The sequence below is a fragment of the Melospiza melodia genome, chromosome 3 (assembly GCF_035770615.1).
Source record: "Melospiza melodia melodia isolate bMelMel2 chromosome 3, bMelMel2.pri, whole genome shotgun sequence".
In the NCBI taxonomy this organism is placed as follows: Eukaryota; Metazoa; Chordata; class Aves; order Passeriformes; family Passerellidae; genus Melospiza; species Melospiza melodia.
In genome coordinates this window covers 110,311,944-110,336,481 of record NC_086196.1, presented here as the reverse complement: position 1 = coordinate 110,336,481, position 24,538 = coordinate 110,311,944, and the positions used below count along the sequence as shown (strand labels likewise).

Sequence of the window (24,538 nt, the reverse complement as noted above, 5' to 3'; positions counted from 1 at the left end):
GTTGACAGGATGGTGTTTGGTTAAAAGCTGGACTCGATGATGTCAGAGGTCTTTTTTAACCTCGTTGATTCTGTGATCTCCATAGGATTTGTGTGGATGTTGTTTTCAAAGAGCACAAAGATTTGATAAAAACTTAGTGTAGCTAAAAACCAGACGTGTGTTGCTGTATATGTGGATTCATGCACAAAGTACTTGAGTGTTACAGAAGAGGAAATTATTCAATGTAGAATGTGTCTGGATGCCATCTTGGTGTGTCCTCTTACAAACTGTGAACTCCTGCCAAGCTAAAACTAGGGCATTTACTGGTTTCAATAGATGTGCACAGAACGGGGCAGACATCTTTTGGTCACACTGTTTTGTTCAGCACCACTCAAGTTCATCAAGAAACCAACTCTTCCCATATCCAAAGATTCTCAGAGAGAGGGGACTCAGAGTGGAATCTTGCTTCTGGCTGCTCCATGTGGGTCTTTGTTGCAGCTCCAACAGCTGTCAGGAGAAAAATTGGTTAATGTGCCCACATGGCCGGTGTCATTGTGTTAACTGAACAGATTTATGGAGGATCATCATAAATTATGGATGGAGCTGACACTCTCAACTTGGAGCAGCTCAGTCATGGATGCTGTGCTGCATTTAAAGACTGATTAATACAAGTCATGGACCAGCTGATACGACTGTAATTAATAATTAGCTGTGGTTTATTGCTTATTAAATGAACTTTCCCTGTTCACTAGAATGGGCAATGTTTAGGTTACTGTTCCTCCGTTTGCCTTGCCCATTTTCCAGAGAAAGCACTGTGTGTTTCAAGGAGTTGATGTGAAGTACGAAAGTAACTTTTTCTTCTCTGTCACTTTTATATTGACTGCAGTGACACTGGGAAGGTTTGACAGGTCTGTCACTCCACCTGTAGCAGATGCCATAGTAGAGTGTGTGACTCAGTTTCCCTTAGGACGGGGCTGTGCTGGCCAGCCTGGCAGCAGTGTCAGTGTCACAGTCTCTGCTTGGCAGGTGAGGCAGACACTCTGTGGTTGTTTGTAAAGGCAGCAAACTTCTGCTCTGCTGGCCTTGACCTTAAGGTTTGTATTTACTTAAGTTTGGTGCAAGTCAGGGGTGTTTTCTATCATACAGGGAGCTTCATGTTTTCTGTAGTGTTGCTGAACTGCTGGAACTGTGAAAGTTTCAAGGAGTGGCTGCCTTGTGCTTCCATTCCTATTCTCTCCAGTTTTGGTGATCTGGATGTTTTCAAATTACTGCCACACATAGTTCTTTCATTTGCAGTCCTCTACTTAAAATGAAGATGTAAACTTAGTCCTGACTAATTTAGCACTGACTTCATGCAGCTCTCAGTCTGCAGCTTAATGTATAAAGGACAATAACAGTAAGCGTTGCAAAATTTGTTTTGGAATATTCTTATGGTATAGAAAAAAGTGAGAATAGTTCTTTACTAAGAGACTTTGAGATTTATGCATCCCCCTTGTGAATTTTCTCCAACAGTTTATAGTAAAGTAGCAGACCATAACTGAGCTTTCACATAAAAATAATTACAGGTAAACACAGCAAACTTGGTGGCAGGAAAGCTGACATTTTGCTGTATGGTGAGAACCACACAGTTTTACTTTGAGATTGGAATTGAAGTGGAATTTGTCCCAGAGTGTTCTGATAGCACCTGCTTGCCCTCTGGCAGGTTCTGTAGTGCAGCTGGGCCATGACTGTTCCTTAACCCAGGAGAGAGATGGATGTAGTGCACACAGTTGGCTCTCATTATATGCACTTGTTCTATCTGCTGAAGTTACTGTTCTGTCCATACAAAACAGTGAGAGGCTTCATGCTGACAGCCTGGAATGGTGTGTAAGTTTACATGCATTTCTTGCAGTTTGAGGCCTTTCCTGTGCTGCCAGAGGAGAGCCATGCAATAATGTGGGATGCAGGTGAAGAAAGAACAAATCTCTGTGGCAAATCCTCTAGCTGAAAAAGTCCATAATGTTAAAGGTCCCAGTTGCAGAAATACTTCAAATACTAATAATTGGATTTATATTTTGAAGACAAAAAAATTGTTTCTGCAGGCTGTTGGGTCGGTGCCCAAGGAGTGACTAATTTTAGTCAATGCCTTTTTTTTCCTTCTTCTTATCTCCTGGTAACTTTGCAGTGGAGGTAAATGGTGGGCAGCCTTGGTGCTGCAGAGCAGATGGCTTTTTCTCTGTGTCTCAAAAGAGGGAATCAGTGGATTGTATTGGAGCATACATAATGCTGCCCTGTCTCCTGCTACTGGTAATAGCAATCTGATTTGTGGCCTGCCTGGTTCTAAAGCTTGTGCAGCGAAGCTGAGGGGAGGCTCTGATGTGAAATGAACTTTGTGCTGAGGTGAGGCTCTGCTGAAACAGGCAGCAGGAGCAGATGTGACCAGAGATTGTCCTGGTCCTGCTGGAGGCTGAGCTTGGGCAAAGCCACCTCTTGGTGCATCCTTTGGCTGCCCTGAGGGAGGAGGGTGCTGGGACCTGCTCTGGGACAGGGAGGTGACATTCCTGACAGGAGGGTGCTCATCAGGGATCAGGGGCAAATCCTCTGCTGCCTGCACACAAACTCCAACCAGCAGCAGGAGAATGAGAGAAAGAGGCACCCTGCTCACCCAGGGGTGATGGCTGTCAGGTTCAGCTTTTACAGTGCAAATTCTGAACTCATATTTGCCAAATACCAAGTATTAGTTGGTACTGTGTCACAGACATCTTTTATGGAAAATCCTTTCCTTAGGATTTTTCCTCCTGAGAAGCTGAGAGGACTCAGGAACAAAATGCAAACATTGATTATCTGCTGCTGTGGAATGCAGCAGGTGCATCTGTGATTGGCCCATGTTGGATGTTTGTAATTAATGGTCAGTCACCGTGAGCTGGCTCTGAGACAGAGAGCTGAGCCACAAACCTTCGTTACCATTCTTTGCTATTCTGTTCTTAGCTTTGCTAGCCTTCTGATGAAATCCTTTTTTCTATTCTTTTAGTATAGTTTTATTGTAATATATGTGATAAAATAATAAATCAGCCTTCTGAAACATGGAGTCAGATCCATCTCTTCCCTGATCCAAGAACCCCTGTGAACACCGTCACAGGTACTGTTCATAGGGGCTTGTGTTTTAGGACAGGCAGAAGGGAAGCAGGATAAGATGGGTTTTTATGTCATGGGGGGAGGCTGCAGCATAAGGGCAGCACTTCAAGCAGAAATTGTTGTCTTTACCCCCAGCAGGACCTTTTGCTGTGGTTCATGGCTCCTCTGCTCTCTGCTTTCCTAGACAGCTGCAGGAGGCTGTGGCACACCTCTGGCACTTCCACTTTTCAGCCCACTGCTGTGGCCTGGATGTTTGAGACAAAAAAAAAACCAGCAGAACTCACTGAGATTGCAGTATTTGGGAGAAGGCTCAAGGTTAGCTTTGTGGCTGCTTTACAGTACTCACAACTAAGAGTTTTTGGGATTATTTGTGCTGCCTACCTTTAAAATTGTATGTTACCATGGTATCAGTGTATTGTCCATTATGAGAACACAGTTTCAAAGAGAGGGGCTTTGTTATTGTGATTATTGTATACAGAAGTCCTGTGGAAGGGTTCACATGGCTGGAAAATCTATTTCCATCCTGTAGTTAAAGGAGCATTTGGAAATATACATCTGTCAATTTATTAGTGGGCTCATAACATGAGGAAAATACTGGCTCATCTTGAAGTGAAAAGTTAGTGTTTATTTATTTATTTATTTATTTACTTCTTCAATGAGCCCAAAGCTTGGGGGAAGCTTTAAAAAGTCCCAAAGCCACTTTTCCCTCTTATGTGTGTGTTTTACTTTCAGAGTTCTCCTGAATAAGCTTTCCTTGCAGTGGCCAGTTGTTTGAGATGCTTCCTGTGCTGAAACACCTTGTGCTGTGCTTGTGTAGATGAATGATCTCTTGGAGGATTCATGACTCAGTCTATAATGAAAGGCTCATGTTTTTCTTCTTCTCCAGGAGTTTCTTCTGTCACACCATTTTTAGTGCTGGCAATGCAGATTAATTACATAGGGTTTTGAGGCAGTCATGCAACCAGTGTTAAAATAACTGCTCACCTGTGCAAATTTAGACAAAATAGTCTAATGATCTGGAGAGGAAAGGCTTTGCATAATGTAATTGCTGATCTGGATCCTAGAATTTTCTATATGGATTTTGATGTGCCCCTTTGTGCTCACACATTAGTGAAATCAGTAGCTATAGAACATCCCTGTGGTTACTTGTAACATTTATTTTCAAAATTATCAGCTGTTATAAATTTATTATTAAATTGAAAACACTTTCACAAGCCTAATATGCTTGTGTGTGTTCCTGTTGAGACTTTCAAATCAGCAGCTGAGAAGCCACATTTAAACTGCTTTACTCCATGTTAGTACTGAGGATATTCATCAGGGCATTCACAGCTGCCCATATTGAACTGTGGTCAAACTCCTCCTTTTTTGTTCAGCTACAGTGTTTCCAAATGAGGGGAAGCAGTAACTGCTTGGTTTTAAACTGAAACCTGTCTTATTTTTAAAAAGGGTGAAAGCTTTTGTACTTTTCTCCCACTCCTCAAAACCAAAATACTTTTTGGAGTGTTCATACAGTCTCTGGAGCAGGTAGAGGAGGTTTCTATGAGTGTCCTCCCTCCCTGGGAGCAGGAGGGGCTGCAGGAGGGATTGCTGGGGCTGGAGCAGGGATTGCTGGGGACTCAGAGGGAGCAGCAGTTCAGGACTGCAGGAGCTGTCCACACTCAGGGACTCAGCCAAACATGAAAACATCCGGGCCTTTGGCATGCCAGGCTTGGCACACCTGGCCTGGTTTTAACCTTGATGCCCTTTTATCAATTTGGTTTTATCTGGACTTGCTGAAAATCATTTCTTGCAAATGTTACAAAACACTTATTCCTGACTCTTAGTTACTGATGAGCTTCCTGTTATGATACTATTTAATACCTCATAATCTAGAACAGGGTTATTTTTATTGCACATCTGTGGTGCACATATTTTACAGAATCATTGGGGGTTTTTTTTCAGAGCCAGGAAAGGCCATTATAATCATCTTAGACTCTTCGTTAAACATGCTGGGTATACTTGTATTTGGAATTCCCGTGCATCAATTTCAAGCTTCCTTTTTAGCCACAGTTCTCTCTTTAAAAATGTATTGAGCTTGGTTTAAGATTTTGAGTTACAGGGAGGTCAACGTGCCTTTTCTTGGTATAGTTACCTAAAATCTGTTAAACTTTGTATTCATTGCTAATCTAAATTACCCATTGCAATCTTTCACAAAATAGGTTTAGTTATGCCTTTCCATTAAAAGAAAAGGGCTGTAGAGCTATTTACCTGTGTGGGTTATCTTCCTTTGTAGGTACTTGTGATCAGTGCAGATCTTGACCTTCTTTGGGAAGAACAAGATTGGAGTGTCTTAACTTTCTCACAATAACACACGTCTTTAAATCTCAAAATTTATCTCCTAGATCTCTGCTGAATCTTTTCCTAATTTTACAGACTTAGTCAAGTGTGAACACTGTGTTCAGGTAATTAATTTACTAACAGCATATGCAGAGCACTGCTCAGTAGGATAGTAAGGCAAAGCTAAGGTAATTTACAGTTGGCTGTAATTTACTGTGTGCCAGTGCCTCTGCTGTGCTGAGCTGCCTGTGCTGCCTCCTTGGGTTAAGGGTTCTTTTACTCTCAGTATTAAGAAAGTCACCTTTGAGATCCTCTGAACTTGGAGGAGCTGGAAGTAGATTGTAGTTGGAATAACCTGTATGATTCACAGGCCTTGTTTCTTGCTTTCCACCCATTTGTTTTTTAAGTGTGTCTGGAAATGAAGTCTGTGTCATTGTCATAATAGATATTTACATTCAAGTGTGTGTGTGTGTGTATTCTTCTTTAATCTCTGTCTATAATTAGAATGCAGGTTAAAAAGACTGCCAGTGATTATATATTTGTTATTCAGAACAGGAGTATACAAGATTACTGGCATTTAGTGTGAGGCTAGTATATTATAAATCTAGTAATTATTATAAGTGAAGTTTTACATAGTTTAAATAAACTTAATCTATCCTGCATCACTTGGAAGTTTTTATAGTTCTTGAAATGCTTCTATCTGTATTTAGTGTTGGTTGGTTTTGATTGGAACACAATATTGCTTAGATCATCATCCTGGTTTCTGGTTTTGTGGCCCTGGTGGTATTGACAGTACTGCCCAGCTAAAAGGAAGCAGTGGGGAGATATTCCATATTCCTTGGAGTTTGGTGGTGTTGCAGTTACCCTAAAATCAATATAGAAGAACTTGACAAGAAAAGCCATGTTGTGTCATATTGTTTACCTCTGAGGTAAAATGAAGTTTATGGACCTCTCCATTGTTATTTTAGTATCATGTATTCTAGAGCTTTAAGCTACAGAAGTGTTGATGTTCATTTTCTGTACTTTGTTACAGTAAAATAGTTTAGTTTAACTTTTGAACTTCCATAGATCAGGAGTATTTGATTTGGACACTGGTATTCCTAAGTAAAGATGCCCTGGATACATTAATTACAGGTCAAGTGCAAGCAAATGAGCAGGACTCTTCTAACATGCATTTATGGGAGATTAACTATCCCATGTGGAAAACTCCTTGGCAACTAATGCTGGCTTGGAGTGCTAATCTTGTAAAGCTAGGAAGTGGCACAGTAACCTTCTGCCAGCCCATCATCATCATCCTCACAGTGAAGCATGCCATGGTTAGCAGAGCATCTCAGGCACTCCACATGTGAGATTGACACCACCCCAGCTAAAGCTTTGCTGCCTCTTGCTGAGTGTTTGTGTTCCATGTTAGCAGTGTCCATACTCACCCTGGCCTGGATTGATTGAACTTGATTCACATCAACAAGGCTGTGAGAAAAAGAAGAAAATACTTGTGTGTTCAGATGAAATGCCTGAGCTCTCTCAGGAGAGTCATCTGCTCTGCAAAGGCAGCATCTCCTCCATGGGACAATCCTGATGGCCCTGCTGCTGTGTGCCCATCCCCAGTGATGTGGTCCTAAGCTGTGTGTGCTTACACACATTTCCCACCATCCATTATGTAAATGTGGGACACAGTAGTTCTTCACTGTTCTTAATGTTACCTTTCATAGCTGTTGATCCTTGGTTGAGAGCAGACTACCTGTCTATTTATACAAGCACAGTGTGGTGTAGGATTTTTATCAGAAAATGTAAAAAAAATGGTGATACCTTGAACATACAGCTTTGTTTCAAAAGCTGAATTCCCTGTGGCTCAGATCATCACGGAATTGTGTTCCTGTACCAGCCACTGATAGGGCTCCAGCCCAACAAAGGTGATACATCAGAAAAGGAATGTGCAGGAGGTGTGACAGTGCAGCCCAGCTGTGTCACCGTGGCTCTGACATGTAATCCCAGATGTGGTTGTTGTTGCAGATTTGAACAGCTTGGGAGATATTGGGGTAGAAGCTCTCTAAACCGTTAGTAAGTTCAAGCTAATTCTGTTTCATATCTTAAACTCCTTTTTTAAGCTTTTGGGGAAAAAGAAATAGAAACTTTATTTCCTTTTCCTTTCTTTTTTGTATTGAAATTTTGTTTTTTAACAGATGGCATAGTTAGATGGCAGCAAACAAAATTATGTGATGAAAACATAAGGAGTTAAGGTTTGGGTTTTTTTTTTTTTTGCTGTTGCTGCACCTGCATTCTCTGTAGTACTCCCTGGAATGTACTCTCTTAGAGGCAAGTGTCTGTGAGGTTAGTGAGCTTAGGAGCTAGATAAATGGCAGCAGCAAGGAATTTCTGGAGCCTTGGAGTCAGAAAGTTCTTGGAGCAGCAGTTTTGAAGAGAAGATGAAGGAGAGAGCAGAGAAAGTGACAGGGAGAAGTGATTGTCACACAGGAACATAACTGGAAAGATCAAATTGATTTGAGAGAAAAGCAGGAACCTGGGGAGGCAGTGTCATGCAGAAATATCTTCCCTGTGCTAATGCAATTGCTTCAGACAGCTCATTCTGAGACACTGGGACATTTCTGAGCATGAAGGCCCGCTGTGGTCAGGCCCAGTTGTGTTTGTCCTGGCCAGGAGCATTGCAGAGGTTCTGCAGATGCAGTGGAAGGGGAGCAGTGAAATTTTCATGTGTTTATTGCACTGCTTGAGCAATGTAGCAATCCTGTCTACATTTGAGATGTGAATCTGCTGCCTTTCTGAACAAAGAGGTACCACCAGGGGGCAACTAGCTATCCATCCTTCCTTTTGAGCATGAACCACTCCTTTCCTGGAAATCTTGGGCACTGAAGAATTTTGAACTGGTAGAAATCATTAAAAAAAAAAACAACAAAAAAAACAAACAAACAAAAAAAACAAACAAGAAGTATTCTTTCGTTTTCTTATCAGTAGTAAAATTTGCTACTGCATCAAACAAGCAGCCCCATGGGAGAATGTAGTTTGGACATAAAGCCTGTTGAGAATTTGCTGTGTTAGACCCAAGTGTTTAACATCTAAAGTTGTTTTGTAGGCATGAAACTAAAGGAAAAAACCAAAATGTGAATATGCTTTCAGGATTTATTGGTAATAAATGTATAATTCTATGCCTAGTGCCATGGAAGGTGTGCTGGGTTTGCTCATTCAGCTGTGAAAGATTTTAATATTAAATTCCACTTTCTGCCTGAGAATTAATTAAGAATGAGTCGACTCTGTATAGATTGTAGGGTTTGAAATAGCTTGTGATTTATGTGGACTTTTTGCTATATTGCAGGTTCTTCAGCAAAAGCACTTGTGAGCTTGAAAGGTAAGAAATTAATATGTTATTTACTTGTACCCAGTCTGACTTCAGGTGTATTTCTTTTCTGTCTTCACAGAGTTCAAGAAAATCACAGGCTTTTTTGTTGAAATATGGTGGGGTTTATTGTAGGTATTTGTAGCTCTATAGAATAATAATCCTTGGCAGTTGAAACTGCATATATTGTGGTGTATTTAGACACTGCTCTTCTGGGTGAAATTCCTGAAATGTGTTTTTTCTTCAAAAATACTGCCTAGACATCAAGTTTGATGAGAAGATTGGGGTAATCTTTCATCTCTTGAGCAGGAGATACAGGGAGGATTCTTAGTGAGACCTGGATGTGTGACACAATTTACATTAGGAAGGCATTTCACAATTTTATGATGTTCTCTGTCAGCAAATTGTGTGTTAAATCAAAAACCTGCTGCTTTTATTTTTTTCTTTGAGATTATCTTCATGAACATTCATACAATTTTTGAATACTTCTAGTTTGCCCAATAATTAAAGCTTCTTTATGTATTACAAGGGTTTTGTTACACAAAGAAGGAGGCATGGTCTTGTCACTAATGCAGATCTGTTACAATAAAATTTTATTTACTTGTTGGTGTACACTCACTTAATAATTTTCTAGAACTAGGAGGTGTCTGTGTCTTGTAGAGCTTTGCTTTGTCCAGGTTTCAGTTATAGCCACAGTTCAACTGTTGATTTTTGTCAACCTGACAGTGGAAGTAACTGATTCCAGCAAAGGAGGCTTCAAGAAACCTAAATGTTGTCATAAATAAAAAATACTTATTTATGTTCCTCCTTGTCATGAAAATCTTCAGTTTTTTGAAATTAATGTTAAGATTATGTAATAAAAATACTGAAATCTAAAATCTGTTTGATACAGATTTCAAAGATGTTGCAAGTAAATAGATTAGTAGTTGATGACGTTATACTGGGTTTTGGACGGTAGTTATGTTAAAACATACACATTGATAATACATATGTATGTATGTATATTTATATATTAATGATGTACTTTCTTCACAACAGAGGGAAGTTTATCCAGTTCTTGGAATGAAAAATACAATTCTCTGCAGAAAACACACATTTGGAAAAGCAAGAATGCTGGTTCTGCAGTGGAAATGGTAAGAAAGAGTAAAAAACTTCAGGATTAGTCAAATGTAAGGATCCCAAAAAAAGGCTGAGATTTATAGTTTTGTAATGTCCAAGGGTGAAACTGAATCCTTCACAAGCACTTCACACAGTTTGCAGAAGAGATGAAAACATATTTTAAAAATGAATAATCAAACACATTAAATTGCTGACCTCATCCAAGATAGGTCAAAATAATTTCCTCTCTGTTTTTTTGAAAAGTAAGTGCTGTGTGAAGTATTTGTACTGTATCTACCACCTTGAGCTCAGGAATCACCAGTTCTGATCAACTATTTTTGTATCTCATGAAATATGTCACTTCTAATTATGGCTGAGAACTGAAGCATAAAGGAAGGGAAGATATCATAATGCACTTCCATCATTGTGCCTTCTTGGGGAGCAGATTTTAATAAAAGTAAAGGACTGTCAGAGAAATTTGTGCATTCTGAGAACTTTCATAGGAGGCCTTACATTAAAGAACAACCTTGGGGTGGGGATATGAAATGATCCTGCAGCTTCTAGTGGGATGTTTGGTGTTTGGGTTGATCATTTCAGCCTTGTGGTTTGTTTTTACTTTACTGTTTGTTTCTTGTCCTGTGATCTTCTCCCTGGTATTTATTTTGGTAGGATTCATACAGGTGCATATACACACACATGCTGCTATGTGTTTGTGCTAGAGAACATCAGGTCTACAAAATGCAGTTTTACACAGAGACCAGAACTTTGTGAAGACCCTTAGTTCCTGCAGTTCATGTCACAGTTTTCAGCTGCTTTCCAGGAATGCCCATCACCTCACAGAAACAGGCTTTACTGGGAACTTAGAAGATCACATGTGCTAAAGACCCAAAGTGACTGATTAATATCTGTATAAAAACCTTGTCAGTCTTTAGGTGTGGTGGCTAGATGTGTCAGTCTTAGGGTGCTGTGGGTTCTAAAAACACAGAGTCAAACTTTGAGAGCAGCTCTGTGTTCTGTAGAAAGCTGGGGGAAAGATCAGAGCATAGTGTGACATGTTGGCAGTGACCCAGGTTGGTAAGATGTCATGGAATAGTTTGAGTTTACTGAATGCTGAAAGTTTTGAACACATGTTGGTTGAAAAGTCTTTCCAAAAATGCCTGACCTATTTAGCCCATGTGGATGATACCTCTTTGCAACACTTGTTATTTCACTCTGTTATTTCTCAGGCAGTCCAGAGTGATGAAGCACAGTTCTCATTTTAGGTAGTTCTTTGGAGTAGAGTTTGGCAGTTTTTGTTGAGGGTTGTAAACAATTTTCTTGGTCTGGGTCATGATGATTTGGTTACCTTGTCAATATACAGTTCCTATGTCCAGTGTGTCTTTCCTGGTTTGTACTGTCTGTCAGGAATTAATGTTTTCTTCTGTGTGCTGCATGTGGTTAGATGTTTATCACATACAGAGCACTTCTGTTACTTAAATACACTTATGTAGTTCTTTTTATAAAATATATCTAATTTAGAGTAAGGGAGGAGCATTTCCTGGGAAAGCCCCATGTTCACATGGCATGGCACAGACAGATTTTTAGCTGCCACTGAATAATTTGACAGAAAATATCTCTTTTCAACCAGTCACAAATGCATTAAATGTCTTTATAAAGTACAAATGCTTGTAAATGAAGTTTTATTTAACTGTGTTGATTTATTTTGTCTCTGGGCCACAGAACCTTCATGGCAGGAAAAGGAAAGCTGCTTCCCCTCAGTGCTAACAGCCTGTCACAGGTTGCTCTTTTGTCATAGGGTCAGATATTGAGGAATAACTAAATGAGTTTTTTTCATTACACATTTGCAATTGCAATAATTTCTTGTTTTCAGTCAGCCTTCTAATTCTTTCTGAGCTATAGCAGTACGCAAGTAAATTTCACTCAGCATGGATTCTAAATTCTTTTTTCTGAGATTGTCACATAATTTATTCAAGATGTAGTTTCTTCAGACTCAATCTTGCTAGCATTTTGCTATGCAGATACTTTCAGTGAGTTAAAAAACCAGCAAACACATGTCACTTTATTAGAAAATTCTTGCTAAATTCTATGTAGTTGAGAACATACAAACCAAATACAGTGTTTGAATAAACCTTTTTTTAATCCAAAATTCAAAACAAATTGTTTAACAGATGTACTACTTATAACCAAGGCAAGCTAAGATACACAAGTGTTTAGACACCTAACTCTAATGGAAACAAGTGGGAGTCAGGCTCTAAATACTTCTGTGAAACTGGGCCAGCAGTGTAGTAATGGTTATAGTTAGCACTGGAAAAGCCTGGAATCTTGAGCTCCTTCTTCTCTCAGTCCTTAGATTTATGGGTGCTAGGAGGCACACTATTTACTGTGTGCCTGAAAACCAACAGGTGATAAGACAAGAGGTATTTCATTTCTCTCACTGTGAATTCTCTGCATGAACAGAGAAATCAGGTTTCTTGCTTGTAATTCTTAATTTTGTTCCCTACAGCCCTTCAGAAATTCAAAACGGAGTCGGCTCTTCAGTGAAGATGATGACAGACAAATAAACACAAGGTCCCCCAAAAGAAATCAGAAGGTTGCAATGGTTCCACAGGTACCTACATACATGTATGGAGATATTTTTAACAAAATGGGGAAGAAACCTACCTGTTCTAGTTGAAAATTTGAATATATTTGATTTTCAAGTTGTATTTTTGGTTTATGAATCTTCTTGTGAGGAAAACTGTTGTTAGAAGTAAGCCACAATTCAAAACAGATTAATATTTTTCTTTCTTACCACTGGTTTTGTTTATGGGAGTACCTGTTCTTTGTGATCTTGAACACACTCAGCTAGAGAGGATTCCAGACTCAGTGCCCATCATGCTTCTGCAAACAACCATCTCCTGTAGTCAGCATGAATTTATTCAGCTTCAGTTTTTTGCACTGATTATGTAACTGAGAAGGCTGCTATAGAATTTAATGTATCCCAACCAATTAGGGACTTGCTCTAGATTTGTAGCCTAACTGTGTTCATGGCCAGCTTTACCTTCTTGATCCTGTAGTGCTAAAGTCCTCAGTTCAAAGAGCTTGTTTTTTCCATCCTCCATTTGTGTGTCCACTCCTTGATATAGACAAAAAAGCAGCTGTAATTTGTCAGCCTTTATTTGTTATGATAGAAAGGGGAGCATCTCGTAATCTCAGTGAGTTGGCTCTGTAGTACCTTTGTCCTCCACATCGCTTCTCTGTGCCATCACCTTCTGAGGCTAAATTAACCTCACTGTAAAAGTACTGTTTGAGTTCTGCTCTGATTTCTGAGTTTCTCCGAGTTCTGCACAGCCTTCTGAGCTGTGCTGTGCAGTGTCTTGATATGAAAAGCTTGGCACTCACCATTTAGCTGGGTCTGTTCTGCCAGAGGTGAGAACCATGATATTTCTCTTCATTACCATGATTTTTTAAGAGTAGAAAGACTTGGTAATGTTCTAAACCCAGTTGTTTTTTGCTTAAATGTCTGATTCTGGAGGTCCAATGATTGTCAGATAAATATTTGCTGCAGGGACTTCAGCTGTTGTAGTTGACAGATCTTGCTGTCCCACCAGACTTTGTTTCCTGGAGTTGCAGTGAGAGAAAGGGGCTTGTATCTAGGGCAGGAGCAGCCAACAAGGTGCCTGCCTTATGCTTTATCCTATTATTGCTGCTACTAAAGTCCAAAATACTTTGAATGTTTGGGGAAGGATAGCAGTTGATAATGACATAGGGACCCTGGTAAACCTATGGTCTCAAAAAGCTGTTATTTTTTGCAGAAAAGTTTTTCTTTCTGTCAGCTAAGACAGCCATCCTTGGAACAAAATTACAGTTTGTTGTTTTTTTTTTTTATGGATTTGTTTAAACATGGGTCTATCTATTATGCAAGCAATGTAAGACACTGTCTTTTCCATGATTTATCAAATAGCTTTTAAATGTAGTTAAACTTGATTGCTGATTTCACTTGCAGTTTTCTAAGCACTCTGCTCAAAGTTTTGCCTGTGTTATATTCCTGTCCTAGCTTCATCCTCAGCTTAAGAAGTGTGGGCAAGAGTAGAAGTTTTAGTGCAAATCAGGCAGGTGCTGTTGCTGGCATCTGAGCTACAACACCAGTTATGCTCACCTGAGACAGCTGGTGAGAGTTTTGAAGTCCAAATCTATTTTGGTGCCATGCTGTTGTTACCAATAATGTAACAACATTTTCAGTGCTGGAAAATGTTTCTGTTAGAAGAGCTTTGTTTGGAGATAATGGTATTGATCCTGTTAAAATTTGCTGTCTGTTCTGTTTGATTGCGTTGCTGATATAATGCAATAAGGGCTGTTATAGATCTGCAAGAAGAACATTGCTATGAAACAACATGTGCAGGCTTTTATCAGGAAAATCTGCTTTATTTGAATACTGAAAAATAGTAGATTCTGTTTAACTGTTTGGGTTTTTTTTCACTACCTAGAAGTTCAGTACAACAATGTCCACCCCAGAAAAGAAGGTCTCACAGAAGATTGGTTTGCGGCTTCGGAACCTGCTCAAGCTGCCCAAAGCTCACAAGTGGTGTATATATGAGTGGTTCTATTCAAATATAGATAAGTATGTTTGCTTTGTATAATTACCTCTTATTAGTGCAGGAACATGGAATTTTCTAAAATTCAGCTGCATAGTTCCATACATTGGTTAGATACTCCAGTTTATTCTTAAATACTAATTATGTAAAGCTATTTTGTTTGTTGGTGGTGGTGGGTGTTTTTTCTAATGAGCAATGTATGTGCTCTCGGTTCTTTGCAACTACCAACTTTAGAAAGTCTTCTATAGAAAGCCTGCCTTCATGGATGTAATTTTCTTTTTATCACCTCGGCCTCTACCAGATACCAGATTTTATTCATAATGCTTTTAGCATCTGAAACACGAAGATATCAGAACTCTTAGACTTTTCTGAACCCTTGCATCAGTGCTATACAGAGGAGATAGGAAGGACACTGCTTCTTCATGAAGTGCTGCTTTCCTAAAAGCTGTAAATGTTGATATTAAATATTTTTCCCCTCATCCTGTTTTTATTGTGATCACTAACAGAGCTTCAGGCTGTGATTGTTCAACTCTTGTCCAGATATCAGCATCCTGATTGGATCTCATAATGTATTTCCTGGACTGTTTCTGCAGTTTGTGCCTCAGTGTTTTTGGCACTTGTTCTCTTAATGCTACTATCACAGTGGTGTGAATTGTTTAAAATAAATAATTTCATTTCTAAAATGTAAGAAACATTATTAATCAATGGAATATTAAAATCTACACTGTTTGACTAATAGATGCAACACAAGTATTTAATATTCTAAAGAATGGCTTCAGAGTTAAGCATTATTTTCCTGAATGTACAAACAAAATAATTACTGTTTTTCCTTCCTATTTTGATCACAATTGCTGTAGCTTTTTTTTCTTTAACTGAGAAGGCAGTCATAGCAACAGAAAAACATTTTGGCATATATTCATCAGATGTGGAAAAATTTCATGTCCATTTTAGTTAGTTTTATATTTATCATCTCTAGGATTTAATTCCTTTGAAAGAATTAGTCTTTTCATGCTTCTTCTCCAATTACATGGAAAAAATTAATAATCCCAACCCTGCTTATTTCTAGGAGTAATTTTAATATGTGACATTTTTAATAATGATTTTTGCAACAGACCAAGAACTTTTAGTTTAAAGAATTGTCTACAAAGCTGTAGGTCTATCAGCAGGCTAGAATTTGAGTTTAGCAGGTAATTCTTAAATCCTCTTTGATAGTTACCCATGTGTGCAGGTGTGGTGGGTTCTCCTTGGCTAAAGCAGGTGCTCATCAAAGCTGCTCTGTCACTCCACAGTTGGACACAGGAGACAAAATGTAACAAAAGGGTCAAAGGATGAGATAAGCACAGGGAGAGACCACACCACTTATTGTCATGGGCAAAACAGTCTCAACTTTGGGAAATTAGTTTAATTTATTGCCAGTCAGAGTAGTATAATATCGCTGGCCAGGGTCTATATACAAATCACAAATGGGACTGCTGGGAATGTGCCTTGAACTGCTTTATTTTCCAGCATCAGTCCCATTACATGATTATGACAATGGGAAGATGCCACCAGCTCACATCCCAGGCAGCAGACAAAGAACTTAATGTTACAACTCACTTTATAAGTTTTTTTGACCAATCACACAAAGCAAAAAAGCACATTGACAGTAGTTCTATCCAACCACTATAAGCACAGGTACCTTTGGTTAAAACAATGTTTGTATATTTAGAATATAATACCAATATCTTGGTAGATAAACTTTTCTGTAGCTTAGGGAGTTATTCCAGACAAGCGTTACACAGACCATTGTTCTATTTGTCCTCACTTTTCTACTTTTTACATAATTTTTCTGCTGAAAAATTTTTCTGCCACACCCTCCTTTGGGCATCCACCTGCTCCAACATGGGGCTCTCCATGGGCTGCAGGGACACAGCTGCTTCACCCTGGTCTGCAGAGCAATCTGTGCTCTGATGCCTGGAGCACCTCCTGCCCTGGCCTTGGCTGGGTGGCTGCGGAGCTGTTTCTCTCAGACACTCCTGCAGCTCTGTCCTGCTGCAGTGGCACAGGGTTTTTCCCCTTCCTAACTGCATTATTTCATAGGCACAGCCACCATCACTGGTGGGTTCAGCCTTGGCCAAGGGTGGCTCCATCTTGGAACCAGCTGGTGTTGGTTCTGTGGGATATGGGAGAAGCTTCCAGCAGCTTCCCAAAGAACCCCCGCTCTGCCAAAACCTTTCCCTGCAAATCAAATACAGCTTGCAATGCTCATAAGATATTAAGATATTATCACATAGTTTACTAAGAGACTGCATATCTTTGGAAGGAAAACTTTGATACATCTTGTTGGAAGTGATATGATCCAGGCTTAATGAGAAGCTTAAAAAAGTTTAAATCATAGAGCTATCAACTGACAAAATATGGCTCACTGTACAAATCTCTGAATATTTTAATCAAATTATTGCATCCAAAATTGAAATAATCAAATAAAATGCCATGTCTGCTGTAAGTTTTTGAATTATTTTTATTTCTACGACTGTCATCTGTGGTTATTAGATTATTGAAGGTGATTCAGTTGAATTCTGTATATACTACTGCAGTGGACTGTTTCCTGTAAAATCCCATTGATTTTGGGTCTCCAGAGACTTCTGAAGTGGTGCTTACTACCACAGTGATCACAGGCCCTCAGAAGCAGATGCACCTGTGATTTGCTTCCACCATTTTCCAGAGCTTGTAGTCTTGTGGATGCTTGGATTTAGAGTTTGCCTGCTTAAGTGCAAGAGTTAGTAAGAATAATCAAATATAGATTATCTCAAAAAAATACGAAAAAAACCTGAGCTAAATAGTTATTCTTTATATAGATATCTTCTGTTAGCAATAGTAAATATGGATAAAATTATACTGTTGTGTACCCTTCTGTGTCTGTTTCCTGAGCCTCATTGCTCATTCTTTTTATTTTCCTTTTCACTTGGTGCTGCAGCTGCTGCAGATCCTCCTGCTGCAGAACTATTCTATTCTATTCTTCCCTGGGTTTCCTTATATCTGTGCACCTTTCCTCTCTCCTGCCACCCTAGACACTCAGCTGAAAGCAGTGCTGCTTCCAGGGTCCTCTTTGTTCTGTGCTGGGGTGTATTCCCCTCCAAACCCCAGTGCCGTGCACAGAGTGCAGAAAAGCAGCTTTCCCCAGGATGCAGTTCTCCTTTTGTTCTTGCCAGGAGGGATCTATTTCAGTGGCACAGAGTCTTTTATGATTAACCTTCTATTAGATGGGCATATCTGCTGCTGCTTCCTTGTCTCCTCAGCCTAAGAAGGATGTGGTACTACAAAGAAAAAAGGCAGTCATAAAACAGAGCTAGAGATGGGTCATAGCATCAGAGAGAAATTGCTCAGTTGTGCAGGTCTGTTCTCTGAACTGTCACTTCTCTCACACTGATCCTGTGCTTCACCATGGACCCATGGGGTGATTCAATAGAAGTCTCACCTGTACAGCTGTGGAGAATGATGAGTTGGTTCAATTTCCTGTATTTTGGAAACTTTGAGAACCTGAGTTACAATTGAATGAATTGATGAAAAAAGGTACTGTGTCTGTCTCTCAGTACCATATTGTCCTTCCCTTTATTCTCAATATTTCACTCTCTGGTTTCCTTCAGTGTGTTGCAGTATCCTCATGACACTGAGCTGACTCTGCTGAAGTTTCATTTGGTGCCTTTTTATCCATTATAGAGCAGGATGAATTATGTGTATTTCTCTGTAGAACCTATAGAAAGGAGCATTTTTAAATGTCAGTGATAAGAAGAGTCAAAGAACAATAGTTCTGGAAACTTTCTGATTTTGTTTTTTGACTGAATTAAAATTGTTCTTTGAATAGAAGTGTCTTGTTCATGTGACTAATTTATATTAATATTTTTTAATGTGTTTCTGGTGATGGATGGTTTTTGGAATCTTGTGACAAAAGTTTACTTAGTGTGGTTAACACAGGACTAATTATGTTTTAACAGGCCACTATTTGAAGGAGATAATGATTTCTGTATATGCCTGAAAGAATCTTTTCCAACTTTGAAAACCAGAAAATTGACAAGAGTAGAATGGGGGAAAATCAGGCGATTAATGGGAAAACCACGGAGGTAATTTTTCTTTCTCTTCTTTCAGCTGTTACTTACATGTAATTTTGATGTTACTGAAATTATTCCTTGTAAAAAATTTTGCATTCAAATAGTAGAACAAAACAATATCTTCAAAGGAGTAAAACTCATTGTATTGAGGTGTTCTTTGAGCACCTCTCTCCCTCACACACCCTATTCCTGAAATGCATATGTCCATGTAGTTTTCTTGAGCCTATGGTTGAAATGTTCTCTTCCCACTCCAGATAACTAAATGTCCAAGCTTTAACTGATGTGTTAAAGTTGTTATTGTATCTTCTATACTGCAGTTTCCTGGCTTGGAAGAGCTGGCCAATTTTTCACTGAGGTTTTTTTTTCTGTCTATAACCAGCTCTTCTTGGGGAAAACAAGTGTACATTTTCACCTCGTTTATTTTATTATTTTTTTAAACCATTTTATAGATCCTCAGCTTTTCTTAGAGTGGCTATCAAGACAGAGAAGAAATTAAGTCACCCATAAAATATTGTCCATTGTAGAGAAGAAGATAGAATTTAATGAAGTACATGGGGTTCTTTTTCTGTTTTAGAATTTTTAGTTCTTAAACCCTCTGATTAAGCTCAGCCTTTTCACAAAACCTACACAATTTAGCCTAGAGAAGGCTAAGGGAGGATCTCATTTTTGTACATAAGTATTTGAAGGGAAGGTAGAGAGAAGGCAGGGCCAGGTTTTTTTTCCAGCATTATCTGGAGACAGGAAAAGAGAGAACACGCACAAGTGAGGTGGTAGAATCTCCATCCTAAGATGTACTCAGAGGCCCTCTGGACATGGTTCTGGGAAACCTCCTGGAGGTCATTCTGCTGAAGGGCTTGGAGGAGAGAACCTCCAGAGGTCCTTCCAAATTTGACCACCCTGTCATTTTATAAGTAGTGCTTCATAAATTAATCAGCCTTTGATTTCTGTAAATACAAACACTAAGGCACTGAATCAATTTCTTCATGTGGAATATATTTCTGAATATATTCACTGAATTCATTTCTGCTTAGATGACTGAGTCAGGTTGTATTTTGCATGATGGAGACCATTTCATCTTCTGTACCTGCAAACAACATAAGTAAAAATTGTCAGTCAAGGAAAGGCAGCAGAACCAGTTTGAAAATAGCTCCTCTAGGAAAGATGTTCCTGTAATTTGAGCTTAACTTGGCTTTTCATTCCTTTGTTGTCATGCTTCCTACTGAGAGAGAAATGGTGGAGGTTAAGTCAGCAATTTCTCATTTGACTTTTGCCAAAAGTGTTACCTCTAGAAGATCAGCTTGCCTCATCCAGCAGTTCTGGTGGAGCATTGGTGAAACTTCAGAGTCTTGGAATGGTTTGGGTTGGAAGGGACCTTAAAGATTGTCTGGTTCCAGCAGGGGCTGGAGTCAGGGGATGCCCTGGACAGGGACCTGGTCTACATCAGATTGCAAAACCCCATCCAGCCTGATGGGTTGCAAATTTCCTTTTGTCTTTCAGGCGTTCTTTGGGTTGGTTTTTTGCTTTTATTTTTTTAGGTCATGGGGAGAGTGGTTTTGGGTTTGATTTGGGGTTTTTTTGTTCAACCATAATAGAGTTATTTTTTTAAAAAAGAGAGACTCATGCCAAAGGAACCAAAGGTCTAAATAGGCAGGAAATTCTTTTATCTGAATTCTGAAGTAGAAGCAATTGACTGCATAAAGAGTGTGATTGTTAATGCAAACTCTGAGTTACTGCTTTACAGCAATATAAAATAAGCATTCCTGTTTGCTTTTTATTTCTATACTAGTATTTTTTTAAATTATGTTAGTCTCTTTCAAGATGTCAAGACTGTTCTTTGGCCTTAGTTTTAAAATACTTTGAATTATTCTAAATCATTTAAATGCTTTTTCAAGATGGTTTTAATCTACCTCTAGAGCAAAGATTTTTTATTTTACCATTCTTTTCTCTGTCCTCATCATATGGAGGCAAACTGTCAACACTGATATCTCCCCATGAGAGACTAAAAATAAATAATTAAGACATTTTGCAGCCACAGTGTTGATGGCAGAGGATAATAGTGTCTCTGTGATGGTTGTGCACATGGTTGTCATCTTTTTTTTGTTTTGTTTTGTTTAAATATATTGTACTATTTTCTTATGTCTGCTGCTACCTTAAATGTCCTATCACACATCAACAGTGTGTTTGATTGGCACAGCAGTATTCTTCATGAGAGCCTGCAAAGCTTGTAAGATTCCTGTAGACTGTGGGGAAAGATATGCTCCAGGAAAAGGAAGAGGTAATAGTTAGTTTTGTGTACTCTGTGTAAACTTAATTTGGCTTGTAAAACAGCAGTGGATATGAATTGAGCTTAGATCTGCTTGTCCTGCCATTACATGATGGTATGGTGGTGATTCCTGTTAGTTCAAATTCTCACAAGCAAGGTTAAAACTGAGAAGAATGTTCAACCTCTTAAGAAGTCTCTACGGAAAACTAATGAGTTTGCAATTTTGATCTGTACCATAGTTTTAATCTTCATTTTTTCATAGGATGGCATGAAGATAACCTTTATTAAATGCATTTGGGTAATGCTGGGGTGGAGATTTCCTTTAACAGAAGCCAGAAATATATTGCAAATACTTTCTACCTCCATAGTTACATCATTTGGGACAGAGACTTTTTAAGACCATCTGAGCTATCGGTAAACCAGTGCTGCTGTTGTAGGGACCTTCCAAGGTCAGTGATTAGTGTATCAGCATTTAAATTTGTATTTCTAAGACCACAAGTCAAAAAACATCAGGTGATATTTGCTGTTTCTAGTACTAGACCCTGGACATTATTAGAGGGACTAATACAAAGTCTCTATTGCTTTTTTTCTTTTTTTGCCTGTTTTGTTGTCTCACTGTGGTTAGCCATTCTTCTCTTCAATAGACTTGAAAAGCTCTGACCTACATTTTGCAACTTGATATTCACAGCCCACTGCAAGCATTATTTCACACCTCTTCCTCCCCAGTAGTAATTATGAAGTCAATAGCATCAATAAATGAGAATATCCAAGTAAACTCTTCCTAAGTTTCCCTCTCTATGTCTGCCACATCCCTTTCCAGATAATTTAATTTCCTAAGAGGAGCACTGGGACAGTACCTAATTCCAGGTAAACACATTCTGCTCTTCAGTGCTAAACTGGTGAGTGGGACACACACCTACAGCCTCAGTCTACAACAGAATTTCTAGGCTATACAAAAACTAGACAATACAAAGTGGTGATTTTTGTGCTGATAGTGGTTGGAAAGCCTCATATGGGAGCCTTCAGTGCAGTGCATGTCTGCATTACCTGACAAAAGTACCTCACAGCTGCAGTTCATTCTTGCTTGTGTTTTTCTCCCATGTCTTGCTTAGGACTAGGATCTCATTGTGGTAACACTGGGAGAACACAAGTGGCCTGTGCCCCATATAACTTAGAAAACATGTGTGAGATAAAAGGCAACTGATGGATGCATATAGAGTGTGGAAGTGCTGGTCAGTGTGAAACAAAATGGTCTCAGCATCCTGGCACCTCAGTGCTTACAGTTTTCTTATACACAGTGCCAGGAAGAGAAATCATGGACAACACTGAAAGGGCTTTGTGGAGCTCTCCCAGTGAGGGTATACAGAAGAAAACCTGAGAATGTTTGTTTCAGCATATAATAGGAGAGTTGTAGCAGAAGATTTGGAATAAGGAGCTGACTTCTTAGTAGTACTAGGTTGGAGATGACTGAGGAACATCTTGAAGGGATTTAAGTCAGAAAATAATTTGTAGTGTAGTAGAGGGAACCATCAGCAGAGTTGACAATGTCTTCTAAAATAACTTGATAAAATAGAATTTATTGATCAGTAATCAATATATAACTGTATGAGTTCCACAGAAAATGTTTAATCTGCATTTGACTGCAGTAAAGCAATTAAAAAAGGTGGCAAATTATATGATAAATAACTTTCTGCAATCAAGCAGACTTAAAAATTTGTGCACCTTTTTAAAATTACTTCTTTCATTGACACGAGAATGAAGAAACTTTTTTTAGTAAGGAATGAAAGATAAGATTGAGTCCTTAATGTCTTTTTGCTTATCTCCCTCATGAATCTTGCCTATTCAGTGGGTTAGAAATGAAAATTAATACAAAGTAAGCACTTTAGGAGTGAGTCTTCCATCTTTCAGGTTGCATTTTAAGAAGAACTCTACCCCCAGAATGGAGAAGGGCACTACTACAGATGATCTGATTTTTACACAGTAGCCCAAGATCAAATAAACTTTGACTATGATCAATCTCAGAACAGTTCATCAGAGATTTTGGGGCTGAGCTGTGCTTTGCATAGCTGCAAGGAGATGAGACAGAGAAGTGCCATTTATGTGCTGAGTCTGGTGCCCTGTCATACTCAGTTAGCTTAATTGAGCTGATGAGCAGATGTGAGAGGGATCTCCTGTGTATCAGTGAGTGCTGGCAGCCAGGGCACTCACAGGACACCCTCCTCAGTGCATTGAACTGGCATCCACAGCAGACTGGGCAGCTTTAGCTTTGTTGTGACCCTAGATGGATCCTTATAAGCAGAAATAATCCTAAAAAGTTGTGCTCTTTAGATATACCACTGCAACAGCTACTATTCCTGAGTATTGTTTTAAAATAGACTCTTATTTTAAGGGTGAGAATTCTGAGGAGTAAGCTTGTCTAAATGCATTAAACAAGATTTTTTTTCTCTTGAACACATCATCCCAAGCTTTTCCATTTTCTCACAGCGATTCTTTAAACAGTGCCTATTTATTTGATGTGCCTTCACATATATGTTTTGAGTGATTAATTTAAGTATAATATATATTTTATCTAATGAAATTACAGGTGTTCCTCTGCATTCTTTGAGGAAGAGAGGTCAGCATTAAAACAGAAGCGACAGAAAATCAGACTTTTGCAGCAGAGGAAAGTTGCAGATCTTTCACAGTTCAAAGATCTTCCCGAAGAAATTCCATTACCACTTGTAATAGGAACAAAAGTTACAGGTAAATTCTTAAAAACAAACAAAATAAGCAGCCAAGTGTATTTTGTAAAGATTTTAGTTAAGTCATAATCCACTTAGTGCACATAATTATAATAAATGTAAAACATCAAAATTGTATCAGTTTTTTGTTAGTTCACTGAGAAAGTGCTTGTGGAGATTAGGTGATATTTTTAAAACACTGATAAGGTTTTGAGCTGCAAACTTAGTATGACTTACTATTTCTGCTGTTCAAATTGTAGGATTTCTTACATGTCTAGTGTATCACATTTTGGAGAGAGGCAGATGCTTAATTTTAAAATTCTGAGTGTTGGGTGAGTTTCAGATCTGACCTAATATAAACTTGAACTTTATTTTTCCATAAATAGAAAACTACCTGTTTTGAAACAGATATACAACTGGTATTGCAGTGTAGTTGGATGTGCATGCTGAACATGACATTGCCTTGCTAAAAAACCTTACACATAACTGAGGGAGGAATATTATTGAAAGCATTCCACAGGTTTTGCCTAGTTTTATGAAAATTTGAATTCCTCCCTCCTGTCTGATTTTGGTCCAGGTGCTTTTCACTTCACATCTCCTATTCAAGCCACAACTGTTCATTGCATTTTTTGTGTTGAACACCACTGCCCTTAGCTCTTGCTGAAGAGCAGACGTGCACCACACTGCCTCTCCTCGCCCTCCTAGACCTGTATCCTTCCACACCTCTTTTTGCTAAACATGCAGTCATCAGAGGAGGAATTCAGAGAGTAGTGCTGTGCAAAATCATCTGGAAATTGACTTTTGCCTGCAAAATCTGTCTGTCAGAAGGTACAGGGTATGAAACAGTGGGAGTTTCTTAGACATAAGTATAGTGCTAAGGATTAGATTTGGGAAATATAAACCCTTCAAACTTAAATTTTGTAACAAAGTTGGTAATATTTCTATACAGACTTTTTTCTGGGTTTGCTATTTTCTTTTTCTCATTTAATATACAGCTTTTTAGTATACATATAAAGAATTATTTGCAAAAGATGTAA

The 24,538-nt window shown here is 38.8% G+C and overlaps 1 protein-coding gene across 1 annotated transcript in view; it reads left to right on the top strand.

Moving 5' to 3' along the window:
• The window catches only part of LIN9 (lin-9 DREAM MuvB core complex component), a 39,387-nt gene that overhangs the window by 1,176 nt on the left and 13,673 nt on the right, over nt 1–24,538 (top strand). The window contains exons 2-7 of the mRNA XM_063152586.1: nt 8,738–8,770; nt 9,797–9,891; nt 12,360–12,464; nt 14,323–14,456; nt 18,405–18,530; nt 23,366–23,523. Of these exons, the coding sequence (XP_063008656.1) occupies nt 8,738–8,770; nt 9,797–9,891; nt 12,360–12,464; nt 14,323–14,456; nt 18,405–18,530; nt 23,366–23,523 (651 nt within the window). The remainder of the gene's footprint in view (nt 1–8,737; nt 8,771–9,796; nt 9,892–12,359; nt 12,465–14,322; nt 14,457–18,404; nt 18,531–23,365; nt 23,524–24,538) is intronic.